Raw genomic sequence first — 24,593 nt, forward strand, 5'->3', positions numbered from 1 at the left:
TATGGGGCCTATTATACTGTGTGAATATATGGGGCCCATTATACTGTTTGAAGTAATATACAATATGAGGGCCCATTATACTGTATGGAGAATTATATGGGGCCCATAAAACCGTATACAGTAATGTATGGGGCCCGTAATACTGTATGGAGCATTATGTGGGCTCATTGTACCGAAAGAATATGTGGGGCCCATTGTACTGTATGGAGCAATATTTGAGGCCATTATACTGTATGGAGGACTATGTGGTGCCCATAATACTGTATGGAGGACTATGTGATGCCTAGAATACTGGATGTAGGACTATGTTGTGCCCATAATACTGTATGGAGGACTATGTTGTGCCCATAATACTGTATGGAGGACTATGTGGGGCCCATAATACTGTATGGAGGACTATATGGTGCCCATAATACTGTAAAGAGGACTATGTTGTGCCAATAACAATGTATGGAGGACTAAGTGGTGCACATAATACTGTATGGAGGACTATGTGGTGCCCATAATACTGTATGGAGGGTTATCCAAATTTGGAAGTTCTCCCCTATCTTTTGGACAGGGTATGACTTTGTTGTGGATCTGACCGCTGGGACCCCCATGATCCTGGGAAACGTAGCATGAAAGAGCACCATGTAAATGGAGCTGTGGTCAATCATACGCACTGTGACGCCATTAATATGTGGCTCGTCAAATAACTCCTTTAATAGAGTGATGAGGGGACGACAAAGTATAGCAAAAATTCACTGATCAGGGCAGATGAGTGCTATAGTATGTGGGCTGGTGGGGTTTGTGTGGCAGGGCTGCTTTTTGTCCCAGTCCGGCCCTGCTCCTTGGCCGTCTCCCATGAAGTCTACTTTGGCTCATACAATGACGGATGGTGCCATCTGAATGATTTTCCTTGAAGTTCACCTTTAATCTGTTTAGAAGTTTTTCTGCAAGAAAGGAAAAGTACGGCTGATTAGGGCGCTCAGACCGACACTTCTTTTAAATAGAAAAAAAAAAAAAAACGTCTTCACTTGGTCTCCTGACTCAGTGAGGAGATAATGACCGAGCAAAGAAGTTTCTTTTCTATCTAAAAAAAGTGTCTATCTTGGTCTGAGCACCCTAATCAGCCGTACTTTTCCTTCCTTGCATTTTACACCCTTCTGGGTGAGCGGTTTGGTGCAGCACGGACCCAGCAGACTATCAACCATCCTGCAGGCCCTGAAAGACGGAGGACCTGCGGTGATATCATCATCAAGTGACGTTCCACGTGACCTGCTAACCGTCAAACCCGGAAATGGAGACTGCGAATGGTGCACGATAAGCACCACAGGCTGTGCAAACGTGGTTATGCAGGCAGTATAACCACAACAGGTTAGTATACTTTGTTCTCAAGCTCCTCCACTTGACCACTGGGTATCACACCAAAAGCGTCCCCTCCTCTTTTATTTTGTTTCTAGAAGTTTTTCTGGGCTCTTTTGTTACCATTCGTATTATCCATCTCTTTGATTTGTCATCAATTTTTCCTCCTGTGGCCATGTCCAGGGAGGTTGGCTACAGTCCCATGGAGCTTAAATTTCTGAATAATATGTGCAACTGTAGTCACAGGAACATCAATCTGCTTGCAGATGGTCTTATAACTTTTACCTTTAACATGTTTGTCTATAATTTTCTTTGTAATCTCCTGAGACAACTCTTTCCTTCGCTTCCTCTGGTCCATGTTGAGTGTGATAGACACCATGTCACCAAGCAGCACAGTGAGTATCTGTAGCCCTGTATACAGGCCCACTCACTGATTCCAAGATGCTAATTAGTGGACACACCTTGATTTATCATGTCCCTTTTGTCACATTATTTTCAGGGGTACCATCATTTCTGCCAGGCGTATTTCTTGAGTTTTGTTTTTTTTTTTTTTTTAATTCTGTGGAAGCATGGCTGAAAAGCAATGCCTGACTTTCATTTTTTCAGTTTCATTGATGCTTTATTTATTATTACTTTTGTCAGATTCAAGTTATTTCTGTGGCCATTGTGGGTTTTTCTGTCATTAAAAAGAGGGGTACCAACAATTTTGACCGTGTGTATATAACAAAATATTGAGATATTTTCCACCATAACTTGAAAAATAAATCTTGCCAAATCATACAAGGTGATTTTCTGGATTTGTTTTCTCATTTTGACAATCATTATTGTGGTCTACCTATGATATCAATTGTAGGCCTCTCATCTTTTTAAGTGGGAGAACTTGCACAATTGGTGACTGACTAAATAATTTTTTTCCCCACTGTACCTTTCCATTTTGAATGGTTAAAAATTAACCATTTGCAGACTATTAAGGTCCATTTACACTGTGCGGGTATAGTGAGTGTTCCAAGAACTGCTCGTTTCATGATAATCATGCAGCGTACCCAGGTTGCTGATTACCCCATGTCTGAGCAAAAAGCTAATTCGTCAGGAGAAATGGTATTGTGATTGCACAAAATATCATTATTGTCAACACACTGTCCTGCGCTTGCGACAACAATGGCAGCCTATGCGCACTGAAAGATCTTTCACCTATGTAAAAAGGCTATTAAACCACCCTGTGGTGGACACAGACAAATAATGGCCCTTTGCAAGTGTGGCACCCCTGAGGGTTCAGTCGCCACAGAGGTAACTGCACCTCACCCAGAGGTGTGGTATCCCACTTCTCGGGTAAGGTGGAGTCACCTGACAGTACTCTAACACCTGCACCCAACACATACTCTAAAGAAGCAGGGCATCTGGATGTACCCTACGGAAGGATGATCTCAACCCTGCCTAGGTGTTAAAGGGTGTAGGAAGGTGGGTGGCGCTAGTAGGATGAGAGCTTAGTAGGGAATCCACCCTGAGGGGAGGAAGTGGAAGGACGTGTGTGAAGCAGCTCCTGGTCAGAGGAGCTGCTGGGAAGGAAAAGACAGAAGGAAGCTCCCTGAAGAGGAAAGGGGTCCTAGAGGCACGGTACAGTAACGATACTGTCCGTGGGGCTTGTTCCACGCCGGCTGACGTAGGGTGGAGGGATCAGGTCGCAGTATAGGGACTGGCCCTAAAACTAGTGGAGTGGACAACGGACTCAGCTAGCTCAACCACAGGCTTTGAGCATTGCAAGTTCTGCAGCCAAACCCACAATTATTCGCTGAAAAGGCAGACACCTAGGATCCAGGGACCTAGAGGTTATTCCCACCAAGATTCGAGTCTGGCTGGCTTGGGACACTGTTTGTGAAGGTGCTGGACAGGAGGGAGGAAATCAGCACAGGGAGACGGCCAGGAAAGGAACACACTGAAGGGAGTTCTGGAAAGGTGTTCTACATCCGCCTGGAAGTTTGCTGGTCCCCTCACCTGGAGGACGCAGCATCAAGCGGGCATTGTCGGCTCTTGAGAACTGTGAGTAAAGCTTTGGAACTGCACTCAGCTGTGTCCTCTGAATTCTTTCTGCAACACCTGCTCAGCACTACTACATCTACCACCACCAAATATACATCTCTTCTATCACTATCACCCTGGGACAAAAGCTCTGCCTGTAGAGAGCTATTCCAACTCTGCTGCATCACACCATCAGTCCCAGAGGATCTATCCTGCAGCGCTATTCACCTCTGACCAGAAACCACAAGTGGCATCACGAACACTTATTACAAACTCTTTTTTCCCCTGTAAATATCCCCTTTATTGGACGTCCAGGGCCACGGATCGGGTCACCGCTGCCGTGACACTGCCCCTTTAAGAAGCGGCCCGGTACCGAGTAACCCACGGCCCTTGGGGGCGCTCCACAAGAACAGTATATGGCCCCTTGGAAGTCCCATAACTCAATGATATGTTCCCTCCTGAAAACACAGTTAACCCGCAAACAAGTAGCTGATTGACGATCATGTACTAAAAACCGGTTGGTTGGTAGAAATATATCTTTACATGACTTCCTCTTACTTACTTAGCGATAATGGGAACGGATACAGCCTCAGATACTGCCTTGATAAAATCACAGTGGACAGGATGCTGTGGTCTCTCCTGTTTCTTCCTTTAAGTAAACAGAAAAGAAAGCTTTCAATAAAAAGTAAACAGTAAGAACTCTATGATCCCTTACTATCAGAGCCAATTTTGGCCTTCGTGACCAAACATCATTTTCATTCTGACATGTGACACTTTATGTGGCAATAACTCTGGGATGCTCCTATATATCTTTTTTCCTTGGCACATTGTACTTTAAATATAGCTATAGCACTTTAGTATTGCACTTTACATATACAGTGGGGGAAATAAGTATTTGATCCCTTGCAGATTTTGTAAGTTTGCCCACTGACAAAGACATGAGCAGTCTATAATTTTAAGGGTAGTTTAATTTTGACATCGAGAAATAACACATCAAAAATAAAATCCAGAAAATAAGATTGTATAAATTATATAAATTTGCATTTTGCATTGAGAAACAAGTATTTGATCCCTCTGGCAAACAAGACTTAATACTTGATGGCAAAACCCTTTTGGCGAGCACAGCAGTCAGACATTTTTTGTAGTTGATTAGGTTTGCGCACGTCTGGAGGAATTTTGGTCCACTTCTCTTTGCAGATTATCTCTAAATCATTAAGATTTTGAGGCTGTCACTTCGCAACTCGGAGCTTCAACTCCCTCCATAAGTTTTCTATGGGATTAAGGTCTGGAGACTGAATAGGCCACTCAATGGCCTTAATGTGCTTCTTTTTGAGCCACTCCTTTGTTGCTTTGGCTGTATGTTTTGGGGTCATTGACTTGCTGGAAGATCCATTTTTAATGTCCTGGCAGAGGGAAGGAGGTTGTCACTCAGGACTTTACGGTACATGGCTCCATCCATTCTCCCATTGATGTGGTGAAGTAGTTCTGTGCCCTTAGCAGAGAAACATCCCCAAAACAATGTTTCCACCTCCATGCTTGACAGTGGGAACGGTGTTCTTTGGCTCATAGGCAGCATTTCTCTTCCTCCAAACACGGCGAGTTGCGTTAATGCCAAAGACCTCAATTTTTGTCTCATCTGAGCAAAGAACCTTGTCCTAATCAGCCACAGAATCATCCAGGTGTTCACTGGCAAACTTCACATGGGCCTGCACATGTGCTTTCTTGAGCAGGGCACTTGCAGGCACTGCAGGATTTTAAACCTTTACGGTGTAATGTGTTACCACTAGTTTTATTGGCGACTGTGGCCCCAGCTGCCTTGAGATCATTAACAAGTTCCCCCGCGTAGTTTTAGGCTGATCTCTCAGGTTCCTCATGATCAAGGATAACCCATGAGGTGATATTTTGTATGGTGCCCCAGATTGATGTTGATTGACAGTCATTTTGTATTTCTTCCATTTTCTTACTATTGCACGAACAGTTGTCTCCTTCTCACCCAGTGCCTTACGTATGATTTTGTAGCCTATTCCAGATTTGTGCAGGTCTATGATCTTGTTCCTGACATCCTTATAAAGCTCTTTGGTCTTGCCCATGTTGTAGACGTTAGAGTCTGACTGCTTGAGTCTGAGGGCAGGAGTCTTTTATAAAAGTGACTATGTAAGACAGCTGTCTTCAATGCAGGTAACGAGTGGATTAGGAGTGTCTAACTGGTCTGTAGGAGCCAGAAATCTTAATGGTTGGTAGGGGATCAAATACTTATTTCTGTAAAATGCAAATAAATTTATATAATTTATACAATGTGATTTTCTGGATTTTATTTTTTATATTTTAGCAGCATTTTGCAGCAAGACTTAATCAGTCAGACCCTGGCTACTAACACACAGCTGAGCTAATCTCAGTTCGGTCACACAAAACATCCATCGTCCATAGGAAGCAGTGATAATTACAGTTTGGTGCACACGGCCTGTGCAGTCTCTTCTCATGGAGATTCTGGCCTGTCTCTCTCCTGCTACAACACCACACACTTTGTTCAGCTCCACGTAGCTAACTGACAAGTGCCCTCATTGGCTGGTTCTAGTCCTAGCTATCCAGGTGCACCTAATCAGGACCTGTAGTGCTAGGATTTAGCCCTAGCCTACCTGGCTTTCCTACAGTCGCAATATATTACTGTTTAAGCACAAGGAGGCTTCAAAAGGGAAGCTGTGCATATTTTGTTGGAATAGATTGTGGGCAGCCTTTATAGAAACTTCATCCCTCAAGGAGTTCATCTAAGGGTGTCATGAGTGTTTTGAACCCACATGGGCAGCGCAACATTATTTAACATGAGACCATGAAAATAAAAAACAATTACATTTTTTCCATTAAAATGTTTAAATTACCATATTTTTAGTTTAGAAGTCGTACTTTTTAACCCCAATTTTTTGGGGAAAATGGGGGTGCATCTTATAATCTGAATGCAGCTTACTAGAGTGTGTGAGGGGGGAGGGAAGATACAATGGAGTGAGGTGCCAGAAGGCAGGTCACTGCAGGGGGTGTGAGGCCGCAGCGGGCCGCCAGCTTTCACAAGCTGTCTCCCGAGATCTCAATCTGAAAATGTGCCGCCTGCAGCAGCCATTTTCCAAAGGTCCATAGCAGTGGCAAGGATGTTAAGTGCGGGGACTCCTGACATTTTCTGAAAGCCCGCAACCTTGCACTGCCCAACACCCAATCCTCCCATCTCGGGGCCCACAGCATCGTCCCAATTCTGCTGCCGCCACCAACTTCCTGCAGCTGCGACACGGTCTCAGGACCCTGGCACCCCCACCCTCCGGGTGAAATGCACCACCATTTTATTAACATTTTTTTTCTATTTTCCTCTCCAAAATATGGAGTGTGTCTTATAGTTCACTGCGTCTTATAATCCGCAAAATAAGGTAGTTACATTTCCTTTTACCCTTTGTGAAAATTAAAATTTGTACCTTACAATTTGTTACACAATTTCAACTGAATGTGGCGATATCCCATTGGTCATCGCAAACCATTATTTGGCTTAGAAGCAGGGCTCGAAAGATATTAGTACCTTTTGTAGTGCAAATTTGCTGTAATATTTTGTGAGCGCCATTTGCAGAGCCCTTAAAGGAAACCTGACACCCCCCAGGGCCTTTTTAAGTAAAAGAGCCACCTTCAGCAGCACCAAGTCTACATTCTGTGAAGGTGGCTCTTATGGTTCTTATCCCTACGAACGCTGAAATACAGACTTTTATAAATTGTCCGCCATACCTCTATTGTGTCCGGGAGGTATGCTTTCTCCCCCTGTGTCAACCGCCTTAGAGCTGTCAATCATTTCCCTCTTGCATCTATGCACCACCTCCTATGTTCCTGTTATATGCCAGGTGCCTGTGCTCTGCCAATATTTCTCGGGCATGATTTAATTATCTCATGCCTATGTGGAGCGGAGGTCGCAGATCCCGCCGTTATGATGTATTCACACTGTGGGGCTGGGAATTTGGTGCCTGCACAGTGAGGATCTATCTCTGCACCTGTTTCCATCTCCCTCCTCCTCTTTCCTCCACCGTAATATGTTGGCACTTCAGCTCACTAAGACTTTGCAGAGTGCCGACGTATTTTGGTGGAGGAAAGAGGAGGAGGGAGATGGGCCTGTAGCAACTTCTTTAAGAGGCTCCTCTGTCCTCCACGTGTTTAGCGTGTACTATTTAATAAAGCTGCCAGTTGAGGACCTGCGAGGCGTCGATTTCTCAAACTGCAGACTCTAATGTACTTGTCTTGTTGCTCAGTTGTGCAGCGGGGCCTTCCACTTCTCTTTCTACTCTGGTTAGAGCCCGTTTGTGCTCTCCTCTAAAGGGAGTAATACACACTGTTGTAGGAAATCTTCAGTTTCTTGGCAATTTCTCACATGGAATAACCTTCATTTCTAAGAACAAGAATAGACTGTCGAGTTTCACATAAAAGTTCTTTTTCTCTGGCCATTTTGAGAGTTTAATGGAACCAACAAATGTAATGCTCCAGATTCTCAACTAGCTCAAAGGAAGGTCAGGTTTATAGCTTCTATAATCAAACTGTTATCAGCTGTGCTATCATACTTGCACAAGGGTTTTCAAGGGTATTATAACCATCCAGCCTTCTTACACAGTTAGCAAACACAAAGTACCATAAGAACACTGGAGTGATGGTTGTTGGAAACGGGCCTCTATACACCTATGAAGATATTGCACTACAGACCAGACGTTTGAAGCTAGAATAGTCACTTACCACATTAACAATGGATACAGTGCATTTCTGAATCATTTGTTAGCTTCATTGGAAAAAAACGTGTTTTTCTTTAAAAAATAGGGACATTTCTAAGTGACCCTAAACTTTTAAATATACACACATATACACTAGCTGAAGAGCCCGGCGCTGCCCGGGCATAGTAACTAACTGTGGTTAGTTATAACAAATTATAATTATCCTCCATCCCATAGTCCCGTGCCCATATACCCATCATACATATCCTCCATCCCAAAGTCGCATGCCCATATACCCATCATACATATTCGCCATCCCATAGTCCCATGCCCATATACCCATCATACATATTCTCCATCCCAAAGTCGCATGCCCATATACCCATCATACATATTCGCCATCCCATAGTCGAGTGCCCATATACCCATCACACAACCTTCATCCTTCATCTCCCCATGGTGGGACGATTAAAGGATTATCTTATCATATCTTATAGTCCCATGCCCATATACCCATCATACACATCCTCCATCCCATAGTCCCGTGCCCATATACCCGTCATACATATCCTCCATCCCATAGTCCCGTGCCCATATACCCATCACACATCCTCCATCCCATAGTCCCGTGCCCATATACCCGTCATACATATCCTCCATCCCATAGTCCAGTGCCCATATACCCATCACACATCCTCCATCCCATAGTCAACCATTATAACATCATAATGAGCGGCGGGGCTTGCAACCTATGATGACATCAGCGTCGCCATGGCAACCATTATAACATCATAATGAGGGGCGGGGCTTAATACGCACACAGTGTTTCCCCAGTATGCAGATAGGGGCATTATGACATCATAATGAGGGGCGGGGCTTGACACGCACACACTTTTTCCCTAGAATGTAGATAGAGGGCAAAACTGTTTGGTGAATTGGAACGCGCGGGGTTAAAATTTCGCCTCAACACAGCTTAGGACGCTCTCGGGGTCCAGACGTGTGACTGTGCCAAATTTTGTGGCTGTAGCTGCGACGGTGCGGATGCCTATCCCGGACATACACACATACATACATACATACATACATGCACACTTTGAGCTTTATATATTAGACTAGCTGAAGAGCCCGGCGCTGCCCGGGCATAGTAACTAACTGTGGTTAGTTATAGCAAATTATAATTATCCTCCATCCCATAGTCCCGTGCCCATATACCCATCATACATATCCACGATCCCATAGGCCCGTGCCCACATACCCATCATACATATCCCCCCATCCCATAGTCGAGTGCCCATTTACCCATCACACATCCTCCATCCCATAGTCCCATGCCCATATACCCATCATACATATTCTCCATCCCATAGTCCCATGCCCATATACCCATCATACATATTCTCCATCCCATAGTCCCATGCCCATCATACATATCCTCCATCCCATAGTCCAGTGCCCATATACCCATCACACATCCTCCATCCCTTAGTCCCATGCCCATATACATATCCGCCATCCCATAGTCCCGTGCCCATATACCCGTCAAACATATCCTCCATCCCATAGTCAAGTGTCCATATACCCATCACACATCCTCCTTCCCATAGTCCCGTGCCCATATACATATCCGCCATCCCATAGTCCCGTGCCCATATACCCGTCAAACATATCCTCCATCCCATAGTCACGTGCCCATATACCCATCACACATCCTCCATCCCATAGTCTACCATTATGACATCATAATAAGCGGCTGCGGGGCTTGCAACCTATGATGACATCAGCGTCGCCATGGCAACCATTATGACATCATAATGAGGGGCGGGGCTTGATACGCACACACTGTTTCCCCATTATGCAAATAGGGGCATTATGACATCATAATGAGGGGCGGGGCTTGACACGCACACACTTTTTCCCCAGTATGTAGATAGGGGCAAAATTGTTTGGTGAATTCGAACGCGCGGGGTTAAAATTTCGCCTCACAACATAGCTTAGGACGCACTCGGGGTCCAGGCGTGTGACTGTGCCAAATTTTGTGGCTGTAGCTGCGACGATGCGGATGCCTATCCCGGACATACACACACAGATACACACTTTGAGCTTGATTATATATATATATATATATATATATATATATATATATATATATATATATATATACATATACATACACTAGCTGAAGAGCCCGGCGCTGCCCGGGCATAGTAACTAACTGTGGTTAGTTATAGAAAATTATAATTATCCTCCATCCCATAGTCCCGTGCCCATATACCCATCATACATATCCACGATCCCATAGGCCCGTGCCCATATACCCATCATACATATCCTCCATCCCAAAGTCGAGTGCCCATATACCCATCACACATCCTCCATCCCATAGTCCCATGCCCATATACCCATCATACATATTCTCCATCCCATAGCCCCATGCCCATATACCCATCATACATATCCTCCATCCCATAGTCGAGTGCCCATATACCCATCATACATATCCGCCACCTCATAGTCCCGTGCCCATATACCCGTCATACATATCCTCCATCCTATAGTCCAGTGCCCGTAAACCCATCACACATCCTCCATCCCATAATCCCGTGCCCATATACATATCCACCATCCCATAGTCCCGTGCCCATATATCCGTCAAACATATCCTCTATTCCATAGTCCAGTGCCCATATACCCATCACACATCTTCCATCCCATAGTCCCGTACCATATACATATCCGCCATCCCATAGTCCCGTGCCCATATACCCGTCATACATATCCTCCATCCCATAGTCCAGTGCCCATATACGCATCACACATCCTCCATCCCATATACCCATCATACATATCCTCCATCCCATAGTCCCGTGCCCATATACATATCATCCATCCCATAGTGCCGTTCCCATATACCCATCATACATATCCTCCATCCCATAGTCCGGTGCCCATATACTCATCACACATCCTCCATCTCATAGTCAACCATTATGACATCATAATGAGCGGCGGCGGGGCTTGCAACCTTTGATGACATCAGCAACGCCATGGCAACCATTGTGACATCATAATGAGGGGCGGGGCTTGTCGCGCACACACTGCTTCCCCAGTATGCAAATAGGGGCATTGTGACATCACAATGAGGGGCGGGGCTTGACGCGCACACACTTTTTCCCCCAGTATGTAGATAGGTGCAAAATTGTTCGGTGAATTGGAACGCGCGGGGTTAAAATTTCGCCTCACAACATAGCTTAGGACGCTCTCGGGGTCCAGACGTGTGACTGTGCCAAATTTTGTGGCTGTAGCTGCGACGGTGCGGATGCCTATCCCGGACATACAAACAAACACACACACACACACATACATACACACTTTGAGCTTTATATATTAAATATATATACACACACACATACAGTACAGACCAAAAGTTTGGACACACCGATTCACTCTGAAGGCATCAAAACTATGAATTGCCACGTGTGGAATTATATAATTAACAAAAAAGTGTGAAGCAACTGAAAATATGTCTTATATTCTAGGTTCTTCAAAGTAGCCACCTTTTGTTTTGATTACTGCTTTGCACACTCTTGGCATTCTCTTGATGAGCTTCAAGAGGTTGTCACCGGAAATGGTTTTCACTTCACAGGTGTGCCCTGTCAGGTTTAATAAGTGGGATTTCTTGCCTTATAAATGGGGTTGGAACCATCAGTTGTGTTGTGCCGAAGTCTGGTGGATACACAGCTGATAGTCCTACTGAAGAATTTGTATTATGGAAAGAAAAAAGCAGCTAAGTAAAGAAAAAAAGACCCATCATTACTTTAAGAAATGAAGGTCAGTCCGTCCGTCAGTCGGAAAAATTGGGAAAACTTTGAAAGTGTCCCCAAGTGCTGTAGCAAAAACCATCAAGCGCTACAAAGAAACTGGCTCACATGAGGACCGCCCCAGGAAAGGAAGACCAAGAGTCACCTCTGCTGCGGAGGATATGTTCATCCGAGTCACCAGCCTCAGAAATCGCAGGTTAGCAGTAGCTCAGAGTAGAGACCAGGTCAATGCCACACAGAGTTCTAGCAGCAGACACATCTCTACATCAACTGTTAAGAAGAGACTGTGCAGCAGGCCTTCATGGTAAAATAGCTGCTAGGAAACCACTGCTAAGGACAGGCAACAAGCAGAAGAGACTTGTTTGGGCTAAAGAACACAAGGAATGGACATAGGACCAGTGGAAATCTGTGCTTTGGTCTGATGAGTCCAAATTTGATGTCTTTGGTTCCAACGAACGTGTCTTTGTGCGACGCAGAAAAGGTGAACGGATGGACTCTACATGACTGGCTACCACAGTGAAGCATGGAGGAGGAGGTGTGATGGTGTGGGGGTGCTTTTCTGGTGACACTGTTGGGGATTTATTCAAAATTGAAGGCATACTGAACCAGCATGGCTACCACAGCATCTTGCAGCGGCATGCTATTCTATTCAGTTTGCGTTTAGTTGGACCATCATTTATTTTTCAACAGGACAATGACCCCAAACACACCTCCAGGCTGTATAAGGGATATTTGACCACGTAGGAGAGTGATGGGGTGCTACGCCAAATGACCTGGCCTCCACAGTCACCAGACCTGAACCCAATCGAGATGGGTTGGGGTGAGCTGGACCGCAGAGTGAAGGCAAAAGGGCCAACAAGTGCTAAGCATCTCTGGGAACTCCTTCAAGACTGTTGGATGACCATTTCCGGTGACTACCTCTTGAACCTCATCAAGAGAATGCCAAGAGTGTGCAAAGCAGTAATCAAAGCAAAAGGTAGCTACTTTGAAGAACCTAGAATATAAGGCATACTTTCAGTTGTTTCACACTTTTTTGTTAATTATATAATTCCACATGTGTTAATTCATAGTTTTGATGCCTTCAGAGTGAATCTACAATTTTCATGGTCATGAAAATAAAGAAAACTCTGTGAATGAGGTGTGTCCAAACTTTTGGTCTGTACTGTATACACACACACATACATATATATACACACACACACACACACACACACACACACACACACACACACACACACACACACACACACACATTGCTCAAAAAAATAAAGGGAACACAAAAATCATCAATGGAAATCAAATTTATTAACCAACTAGCTGAAGAGCCTGGCGCTGCCCAGGCATAGCAACTAACTACTAACTACGGTTAGTTCTAACAAATTATGATTAATAATTTGCTATAACTAACCGTAGTTAGTTACTATGCCTGGGCAGTGCATAGTATACCGGATAGTAGTCCGGTAGCTCTGGCCGACGGGATGATGTGGGATATTATAGTGAATGTGGCTATGGGGAGTGGATGGGGCTATACATGCAGATAATATATATATCAGCAAGCAGTTAATACTGAATGCTATATGTGTTTTCAACTATGCAAGCTTATATCTGGTAACTAGCTCTTTGAATCTAGGCTCTGAATCAACTCCTGTGTTTCTCCACTCCATTCAATGTCAGCAAGCAGTTAATCCTGAATGCTATATATGTTTTCAACTGTGCAAGCTTTTATCTGGTATATAGTTATTTCAACTTACTCTGCTTGTCCCCTTATGTTGTGAGGTCAAGAAACCTTTCAAAGCGCTTTATGATCCATGTAGTGCTGGACATCTGTTTATCTGAGCACAACATTTTATTAGGTCCTGCTGTCTCAATTTAGTTTGATTGATTAACGAGAAGAGAGAGAGCACAAAAAAAAAAATCTGAGCCTTAGCCTCCTATATATTCAGACAAAGCTTGGGGGAGCATTTATGCAGGGGGCATTTATGCACATGTAATTGAAGTACATGCATCAAAGTACTGGAAGTTATAACATGGCAGTTAGACAGGTAAGACATTTATATACATCTACTCCCTGTACATTTGGAGTACAACAAATACACTCACTGGCCACTTTATTAGGTACACCATGCTAGTAACGGGTTGGACCCCCTTTTGCCTTCAGAACTGCCTCAATTCTTCGTGGCAGAGATTCAACAAGGTGCTGGAAGCATTCCTCAGAGATTTTGGACCATATTGACATGATGGCATCACACAGTTGGCACAGATTTGTCGGCTGCACATCCCTGATGCGAATCTCCCGTTCCACCACATCCCAAAGATGCTCTATTGGATTGAGATCTGGTGACTGAGGAGGCCATTTGAGTACAGTGAACTCATTGTCATGTTCAAGAAACCAATCTGAGATGATTCGAGCTTTATGACATGGCGCATTATCCTGCTGAAAGTAGCCATCAGATGTTGGGTACATTGTGGTCATAAAGGGATGGACATGGTCAGCAACAATACTCAGGTAGGCTGTGGCGTTGCAACGATGCTCAATTGGTACCAAGGGGCCCAAAGAGTGCCAAGAAAAAATTCCCCACACCATGACACCACCACCACCAGCCTGAACCGTTGATACAAGGCAGGATGGATCCATGCTTTCATGTTGTTTACGCCAAATTCTGACCCTACCATCCGAATGTCGCAGCAGAAATCGAGACTCATCAGACCAGGCAACGTTTTTCCAATCTTCTACTGTCCAATTTCGATGAGCTTGTGCAAATTGTAACCTCAGTTTCCTGTTCTTAGCTGAGAGGAGTGGTACCCAGTGTGGTCTTCTGCTGCTGTAGCCCATCTGCCTCAAAGTTCGACGCACTGTGCGTTCAGAGATGCTCTTCTGCCTACCTTGGTTGTAACGGGTGGCAATTTGAGTCACTGTTGCCTTTCTATCAGCTCGAACCAGTCTGCCCATTCTCCTCTGACCTCTGGCATCAACAAGGCATTTCCGGCCACAGAACTGCCGCTCACTGGATTTTTTTTCTTTTTCGGACCATTCTCTGTAAACCCTAGAGATGGTTGTGCGTGAAAATCCCAGTAGATCAGCAGTTTCTGAAATACTCAGACCAGCCCTTCTGGCACCAACAATCATGCCACGTTCAAAGGCACTCAAATCACCTTTCTTCCCCATACTGATGCTCGGTTTGAACTGCAGGAGATTGTCTTGACCATGTCTACATACCTAAATGCACTGAGTTGCCGCCATGTGATTGGCTGATTAGAAATTAAGTCTTAACACACAGTTGGACAGGTGTACCTAATAAAGTGGCCAGTGAGTGTATATACCATATGCATTTGTGTAATTTATATCCTGGCCGCTGCATTCACACAACCCACCGCCCTGGCATTAACTCTCTACACTACATCCATATCGGCCCCTCGCTCCTTTCGTCTCCTATGTATAGCACTCACGCTCTTTTCACATTGTTAAATTGCACAGATCCAGTCAGTCCCACCATTCAACATAAGAGACGCTCTCACAAATCACTTAACTCTGCTCACTCTTTCTATCCTCCTTCTCCTAGTCGCAGGAGACATTGCTCCCAACCCTGGTCCCCCATGTTATAGAAAGTCAAACCCCCCCCAACTGCTACACTCAGAAACCCCTCTAAATCTTATTAATATTCCCTGCATGCCATCTGTCTCTCTTAATTGTGCACTTTGGAATTCTCGCTCAGTGTGTAACAAACTCTCCTTCATTCATGACTTTTTCCTTTCTAATTCTCTTAACCTCCTGGCTCTTACTGAAACCTGGATCCAGCAGTCAGACACTACCGCTGCTGCTGATCTTTCATACGGGGGACTACACTTCTCTCATACCCCAAGATCAGACAATAGAGCAGGTGGAGGCGTTGGTCTGCTCCTATCACCAAAATGTACCTTTCAGGTTATCCCTCAACTACCCTCACTAGTCTTCCTTTCTTTTGAGGTCCATGCTGTCAGACTCTACACCCCCTTCTCCATGTGAGTGGCGGTGGTGTATCGTCCTCCCGGCCCCTCCCATCAGTTCCTGGATCATTTTGCCACTTGGCTTCCACATTTTCTCTTCTGTGACATCCCTACCCTCATCATGGGAGATTTCAACATCCCCATTACTCTTCCCCTCTCCCCATCTGCTACTCACCTTTTATCTCTAACCTCCTCGTTTGGCCTTTCGCAGCTTACTAATTCTCCAACGCATGAAGATGGAAACTCCCTCAACTTGGTCTTCTCTCGGCTTTGTGCAGTGGATGATTTTGCAAACTCCCCTCTCCCGCTCTCTGACCACAATCTTCTTTCATTCTCTATCAAGAACTGCCAGGCTGCTCAGGTCACCCCCACTGTCCATACTTACAGAAACATACAGGCCATTAACACCCAGAAACTTATGAAGAACTTGCAGTCTTCATTGGCCCCATCTCCTCCCTCTCATGTCCTGATTCTGCATTGAAGCATTACAATGAAACATTTCAAAGTGCCCTGGATGAATTTGCTCCCCCTATAAATAGAACACCACAACACAGACGGCGACAACCCTGGCACACCCTGTAAACACGTTTCCTGCAGCGGTGCTCCAGGTGCGCCGAACGTCTGTGGAGAAAATCCAATCTACACGAAGATTTCATCCATTGTAAGTTTATGCTTAGAACATACAACACTGCCCTTCACCTCTCCAAATAAATCTATTTCAACACCCTCATCACCTCACTGTCCAATAACCAGAAACGTCTCTTTGACACTTTTCATTCTCTACTCAACCCAAGAGTACAGGCCCCAACCACGGAGCTCCGAGCTGACGATCTGGCCAATTACTTCAAAGAAAAAATTGGCCAGATTCGACAGGAAATTATCTTACAATCACCTCATACCATGCACTGTCCTCCCTCCCCAACTGCATCTAGCTCACTCTCTGATTTTGAACCAGTCACAGAAGTAAGCAGGCTCCTTGCATCAGTGACCCATTTCCGTCACATCTCCTCCAGTCCCTTTCCCCTGCTGTCACCCCTCACCTAACAAATATTTAACCTCTCTCTCTCTTCTGGTATCTTTCCCTCCTCATTTAAGCATGCCATCATACATCCACTACTTAAAAAACCATCCCTCGACCAAAACTGGGCCGCCAACTATAGACCTGTCTCTAATCTTCCCTTCATCTCCAAACTCCTGGAATGCCTGGTCCACTCCCGTCTTATCCGCTATCTCTCTGATAACTCTCTTCTCGACCCTCTCCAATCCGGTTTCCGCTCTTTACACTCTACTGAAACTGCCCTCACTAAAGTCTCTAATGATCTACTAACAGCTAAATCAAATGGTCATTACGCCATGCTAATTCTCTTGGATCTCTCTGCAGCATTCGACACTGTGGATCATCAGCTCCTCCTATGCTCCGTTCCATTGGCCTCAAGGACATCGTTCTCTCCTGGTTCTCCTCCCATCTCTCTGACCGCTCCTTTACTGTATCTTTTGCCGGTTCCTCCTCCTCTCACCTTCCCCTGTTATGAATGAGTCACCGTAGAAGGCAAAAGCAGAAATACAAGCTAAGTCCAGAAAACCAGAGAAGTTGGCAACTATCAGATTGCAGACCCCTGAACCTATCAACACAACTAGCAGTAGCCGTGGGGGGTTCCTACGATGCCCTAGACCCCTCGATCACAGCCGGAGAAATACATAGGCCTAAAGAAAGGGGAAATCTAAACTGCCCCAGAGCAGACCCCAAAGCAATAGGCAGCCCCCAACATATAATGACGGTGAAGCAAGATGAAAATACTAACACAGACAGAAAGATAGACTGAGCAAAGACGGGGCCCCAAAACTACCTAGATAGGAAAGGACAGGAAGGCTGCTGTCTGCAATCTGCCAAAACCCTATCAAAGACATAAGCCAACCAGCTGATATGAAAAAGACCCTGAAGCAGCTAGGCTTCAAAAACTGAATCAGCACTCAGGTATTTTCAGAAGACAGAGCTAAATGAATTCAGCACACCCCAGCAGGGAATGGCAGAAATCCAGAAAAACAAAGCAAAAACAAAGTAAAAGCACAAAAGCAAAAGGCCGAGCAGCAAACTTAGCTTTGGAGGAGCAGGAATTCAGACTGGTCTCCAAGGATCCCACAGAGAAATCACCCGCAGGGCAGAAGGGCGTCGGCAGCATTATATCCAGTCCGTAACTCCACTCAGCCAGTCACAATCATCAGCCTCAGGTGTTTGACAATCAGGCTCACTACCTTCTTTTACCAGAAGAGGGAGTTCCTCGGGCCTCAGTAATGAAGGGGAAAATGAACTCACAACATTCCCCTTACTGTTGGGGTTCCTCAAGGATCGGTTCTAGGCCCCCTCCTCTTCTCCTTGTACACTGCCCCTATTGGTTAAACAATCAGTAGATTTGGTTTCCAGTACCATCTCTATGCTGATGACACCCAATTATACGCTTCTTCTCCTGACATCACGCCAGCCTTTCTAGAAAACACCGGTGATTGTCTAAACGCTGTGTCTAACATCATGTCCTCACTATATTTGAAACTGAACCTGTCAAAGACTGAACTCCTTGTGTTTCCTCCCTCTACTAATGTACCTATACCCGACATTGCCATTTCTGTGTGTGGTTCCACTATTACTCCCCAGCAACATGCCCGCTGTCTTGAGGTCATACTTGATCCCGAGCTTTCCTTTGCCCCCCACATTCAATCACTGGCTCGCTCTTGTCATCTGCACCTCAAAAACATTTCTAGAATTCGACCTTTTCTTACTTTTGACTCTGCAAAAACTCTTACTGTTCCTCTTACTCATTCTCGTCTCAACTATTGTAACTCTCTTCTAATCGGTCTCCCTCTTACCAAACTCTCCCCTCTCCAATCTGTCTTGAATGCTGCAGCCAGGATCATATTCCTCACCAATCGTTACACCGATGCCTCTACCTTGTGCCAGTCATTACACTGGCTACCCATCCACTCCAGAATTCAGTAAAAACTTATGACCCTCACCCACAAATCCCTCCATGGCTCAGCACCACCCTACATCTCCTCCCTTGTTTCAGTATACCACCCTACCCGCACCCTCCGTTCTGCTGATGACCTGAGGTTAGCATCCTCAATAATCAGAACCTCCCACTCCTGTCTCCAAGACTTTAAACGTGCTGCGCCAATTCTTTGGAATGCACTTCCCAGGTCAATATGATTAGTCCCCAATCCCTACAATTTTAAGCGTGCCCTGAAAACGCATTTATTCAGACTGGCCTATAGCCTTAACACATTAACCTAATCTATCCCTGTGTGGCACAGCCAAAAGTTTTACCATAACCAGGTTCCCCGCATCATGTTCCCACATGCTTTATGCATCCATTAGCCCTCTGTGTCTGTACTGTTACACACTTAACAATATGGCTGGTCCATACAATCAGGGCAACTGTTACCACCCACCTTTCGTGTCTACCTCTTTCCTCATAGACTCAGCTTGCGAGCAGGGCCCTCATTCCTCTTGGTATTTGTTATACTCTATGTGATTATTGTTATGCTGTAATGTCTATTGTCTGTCCAAATCCCCTCTGAAATGTAAAGTGCTGCGGAATATGTTGGCGCTATAGAAATAAAATTTATTATTTATTAATATTATATATATATATATATATATATATATATATATATATATATATATATATATATATATATATATAATCTGAATGTATAGCTCCATCCACTCCGCAGAGCCGCATTCACTATAATATTCCACATAATCCCGTCGGCCAGAGCTACCGGACTACTATCCCTAATATCCCACATCGTCCCGTCAGCCAGAGCCACCGGACTACTAATATCCCACATCATCCTGTCAAAGCTACCGGACTACTACCCTTAATATCCCACATCACCCCGTCAACCATAGCCACCGGACAGCTACCACTGATATCGCACATCATCCCGTCACAGCCGCCGGACTACTACCCCTAATATCCCACATCATCCTGTCAGCCAGAGCCAGCGGACTACTAGCCCTAATATCCCACATCATCCCGTCAGCCTGGGGTCAGAACCAGAGTGCTGAGTGGAATAGCCCTAACTTCAATACCGGTGATCTCTTTAAGTGAGGTCTGGCGTCAGAACCAGAGCGCTGAGTGGATTTGTCCTGACTTCCATACCAATGATCCCTTTAATAGAAGCCTGGGGTGAGAATCAGAGCACTGAGGGATTTACCCTAACTTCCATACAGGAGATCCCTTTAAGAGAGGCCTGGCGTCAGAACCAGAACGCTGAGTGGAATTGCCCTAACTTCCATACCAGGGATCCCTTTAAGAGAGGCCTGGGTTTTAGAACCAAAGCGCTGGATGGATATACCCTCACTTCTATACCAATGATCCCTTTAATAGAAGCCTGGGGTGAGAATCAGAGCGCTGAGGGATTTGCCCTAACTTCCATACTGGAGATCCCTTTAAGAGAGGCCTGGGGTCAGTACCAAAGCGCAGAGTGTATTTGCCCTCACTTCCATACCGGGGATCCCTTTAAGAGTGGCCTGGGGTCAGAACCAGAGCACTTAGTGGAATTGCCCTAACTTCCATACCAATGATCCCTTTAAGAGGCAAGATGTGCCTATGGGATGGAGGATGTGAGATTGGGATACGGGCAGGGAGGGGGGATTCATTTCTGTCATGTGCTCTCTGGGATGCTAGATTTCTCCAACCCGGTCAGTGTCTGCTGAGGTGTTTTCTGGAATGGGAAAAATGTTGCTCATAGCAACCAATCACAGCTCATCTTCTTTTACACAGCTCTGGTGAAATAAAATATGCTTCGTGATTGGTTGGTGACACACACACACATTCAATTTTATATATAGAGATGGAGGCCTGGATTTGGCGTCACACACAAAATTAAAGTGTAATGTAATGTCCTTAAAACAAGTCAAAATGAGTGTGGCCTCCATGTGCCTGTATGACCCCCCTACTGTACAACGCCTGGGCATGCTCTTGAGGCGGCGGATGGTCTCCTGAGGGATCTCTTCCCAGGCCTGGACTAAAGCATCCGCCAACTCCTGGACAGTCTGTGGTGCAACGTGACGTTGGTGGATGGAGCGAGACATAATGTCCCAGATGTGCTCAATCGAATTCAGGTCTGGGGATTGGGTGGGCCAGTCCATATTTTCAATGCCTTCATCTTGCAGGAACTGCTGACACACTCCAGCCACATGAGGTCTGGCATTGTCCTGCATTAGGAGGAACCTAGGGCCAACCGCACCAGCATATGGTCTCACAAGCGGTCTGAGGATCTCATCTCGGTACCTAATGGAAGTCAGGCTACCTCTGGCGAGCACATGGAGGGCTGTGCGGCCCTCCAAAGAAATTCCACCCCACACCATTATTGACCCACTGCCAAACCAGTCATGTTCAAAGATGTTGCAGGCAGATCGCTCTAGACGGCGCCTCCAGACTCTGTGTGCTCAGTGTGAACCTGCTTTCATCTGTGAAGAGCACAGGTCGCCAGTGGCGAATTTGCCAATCCTGGTGTTCTGTGGCAAATGCCAAGTGTTCTGCACGGTGTTGGGCTGTGAGCACAACCCCCATCTGTGGATGTCGGGCCCTCAGACCATCCTCATGGAGTCAGTTTCTAACCGTTTGTGCAGACACATGCACATTTGTGGGCCGCTGGAGGTCATTTTGGAGGGCTCTCGCAGCGCTCCTCCTGTTCCTCCTTGCACAAAGGAGGAGGTAGCGGTACTGCTGCCGAGTTCTTGCCCTCCTTCGGCAACCTCCACGTCTCCTGGTGTACTGGCCTGTCTCCTGGTAGCGCTCCAGCCTCTGGACACTACGCTGACAGACACAGCAAACCTTCTTGCCACAGCTCGCATTGATGTGCCATCCTGGATGAGCTTCACTACCTGAGCCACTTGTGTGGGTTGTAGAGTCTGTCTCATGCTACCACGAGCGTAAAAGCACAGCCAACATTCAAAAGTAACCAAAACATCAGCCAGAAAGCATTGGTATTGAGATGTGGTCTGTGGTCCCCACCTGCAGAACCACTCCTTTATTATCGAGTGTGTCTTGATAATTGCCAATACTTTTCATCTGTTGTCTATTCCATTTGCACAACAGTAATATATATATATATATATATATATATATATATATATATATATATATATATACACATACATACATACACACACATATACATACACACACTACACACATACACACACACACCACACATATACTGTGAGGTGGCGCTGTCATTCAAGCAGGGGATACTCGCTCAGCAGCCACAAAATCAGATCTGGCACCCTCACCCCCTTTGCTGGTATGCATGGAAAACTCATAACAGTCCATGCGGTTTATTCAGCAGCATAAACCCATAGAAGCAACATGAAGTTCATACAACAGCATAGCGTCCATTATAGCTTCACTCTGGTTATCCTTATATCACACAGGTTAAGCAAATGTCCATTACACAGGCTCTTCAGCCTCAGCGTTATATCACCCACGTCAGGGTCACTCATGGTTCCTTTAGCATACTGCAGACGTCCATTCCTTCCAGGGAACTATCAGGCACGTGCAGCCATTAACACAGCCTTCACTTACTGTCAGAAGGCAGCCCCATCTCACTCAGACGGGACCTTCAGCTCTGGACCAACCAGGTCCCAGCATTCACCACATGTGACCTACCCTGGCCACATTATATGGTCCATAGCCACGCCCACCGGGTCACATGACTATGACCTCATCACAGGTCCTTCACACACACAGACACTTTAATAACTTTGTGTTTAATAACAATAGCGTTATTAAACACACCCCCTGGGTGGGTTTGTAGGTAACTAGTCCCTGACATATTGAACCAGCACCTCAGCAGTATCACTGCTGATTAACAGACACACAAATCTCCATCTCAAGGCCACCCACCTTGAGATAAATAACGGTCATTCAGTATCTTGCCATTCATCCACTCTCCTGGGACATCCATACAGTGCCCCCTAGTGGACACAGTGGTCACTACACCACAATACATGCATACATACATACATACATACTAGATGGTGGCCCGATTCTAACGCATCGGGTATTCTAGAATATGTATGTAGTTTATTTATTTAGTTTTAATAATGATGCAATAATTCACCCCCCAATCCTGGTATGCATGGTCCTCTCACCCCCCAATCCTGATATGCATGATTCCCTCACCCCCCTTTCCTGGTAAGCATGGTTCCCTCACCCCCCAATCCTGATATGCATGGTCACCTGTTGTGAGTTCATTTTTCCCTTCACCGTTGATGTCTGATGAACTCCCTCTGCTGATGAAGAGAGGTAGTGAAATTGATTGGGTTGAGAAGAACCTGTCATCTGAACAGGTGGAGCCTGATTGGACACCCGGAATCACTGAGTGGATATAAGGCAGCCGACGCCCTACAGGGGTTGCTGGTGATCCTTTCTGCTCTGAGCTCTTGCAACCAGTTAGTCCTGTCTACTGAAAGCTAAGTTTTTGCTCTCTTATTTTTCCATGAGATTTTGTCCGTTTGCTTCGTGTTTTGTGTTCAGCCTGCCTTTGTAGGGACGGGCTGAGCTCCATTTTTGTCTCTGATCAGTTTATCTCTTTGCTCTGTTTTCAGAATATACCTAAGTGCTGATATAGTGATTTTGAAGTCTAGCGACTTCAGGGCCTTTTTCTCTATCAGACGGTTGGGACATTTTTGGTAGGGTTTTTTGCGGATTGCAGCCAGCATCTTTTCTGTCCTTTCCTATTTAGTTAGTTGGGCCCCATCGTTTGCTCAGCCTGTCTTTCTGTCTGTGTTTTCATCTGTTTTTCACCGACAATACATGTTGGGGGCTGTCTATTGCTTTGGGGTCTGCTCTGGGGCAGTTTAGACTTCCCCTTTCTTTCTTTAGGCTTATTTAGTTCTCCGGCTGTGAACGAGTGGTCTAGGGCACCGTAGGAACCCCCCACGGCTACTGTTAGTTGTGGTGAATAGGATCAGGGGTCTGCAATCCGATAGCTACCAACCTCTCCGGTTTTCTGGACTTAGCTTGTATTTTTGTTTTTTCCTCCTTCGGTGACTCATTCATAACAGTCCCCTCACCTCCCAATTCTGGTAAGCATGGTCCCCTCACCCTCCAAATCCTGCAATGCATGGTCCTCTCACCCTCCAATCCTGGTATGCATGGTCCAGTCACCCCCCCTTTCCTGGTATGCATGGTACCCTCACCTCCCTTTCATGGTATGCATGGTCCCCTCACCTCCCTTTCCTGGTATGCATGGTCCCATCACCCCCCTTTCCTGATATGCGTGGTCCCCTCACCTCCCTTTCCTGGTAAGCATGGTCCCCTCACCCCCCTTTCCTAGTATGCATGGTCCCCTCACCCTCCTTTCCTGGTAAGCATGGTCCCCTCACCTCCCTTTGCTGGTATGTATGGCCCCGTCACCTCCCTTTCTTGGTATGCATGGTCCCCCTCACCCCCCTTTCCTGGTATGCATGGTCACTGTCACCCCCCCTTTCCTGGTATGCATGGTCCCGTCACCCCCCCTTTCCTGGTATGCATGGTTCCGTCACCCCCCTTTCCGGGAATGCATGGTCCCCTCACCCCCCCTTTCCTGGTATGCATGGTCCCGTCACCCCCCTTTCCTGGTATGCATGGTACCCTCATCTCCCTTTCCTAGTATGCATGGTCCCCTCGCCTCCCTTTCCTGGTATGCATGGTCCCGTCAC

General features: G+C 45.8%; 1 protein-coding gene across 2 annotated transcripts in view; it reads right to left on the bottom strand.

Moving 5' to 3' along the window:
- DUS2 (dihydrouridine synthase 2) overlaps window positions 1-24,593 on the bottom strand; it is a 291,549-nt gene that overhangs the window by 103,902 nt on the left and 163,054 nt on the right. For both annotated transcript variants that reach the window (XM_073550793.1, XM_073550792.1), the window contains one exon: window positions 3,923-4,009. In XM_073550793.1, the coding sequence (XP_073406894.1) occupies window positions 3,923-4,009 (87 nt within the window). The remainder of the gene's footprint in view (window positions 1-3,922; window positions 4,010-24,593) is intronic.

This window comes from Dendrobates tinctorius, unplaced genomic scaffold (genome assembly GCF_039654945.1).
Source record: "Dendrobates tinctorius isolate UK_male_01 unplaced genomic scaffold, ASM3965494v1 ptg000170l, whole genome shotgun sequence".
Taxonomy (NCBI): domain Eukaryota; kingdom Metazoa; phylum Chordata; class Amphibia; order Anura; family Dendrobatidae; genus Dendrobates; species Dendrobates tinctorius.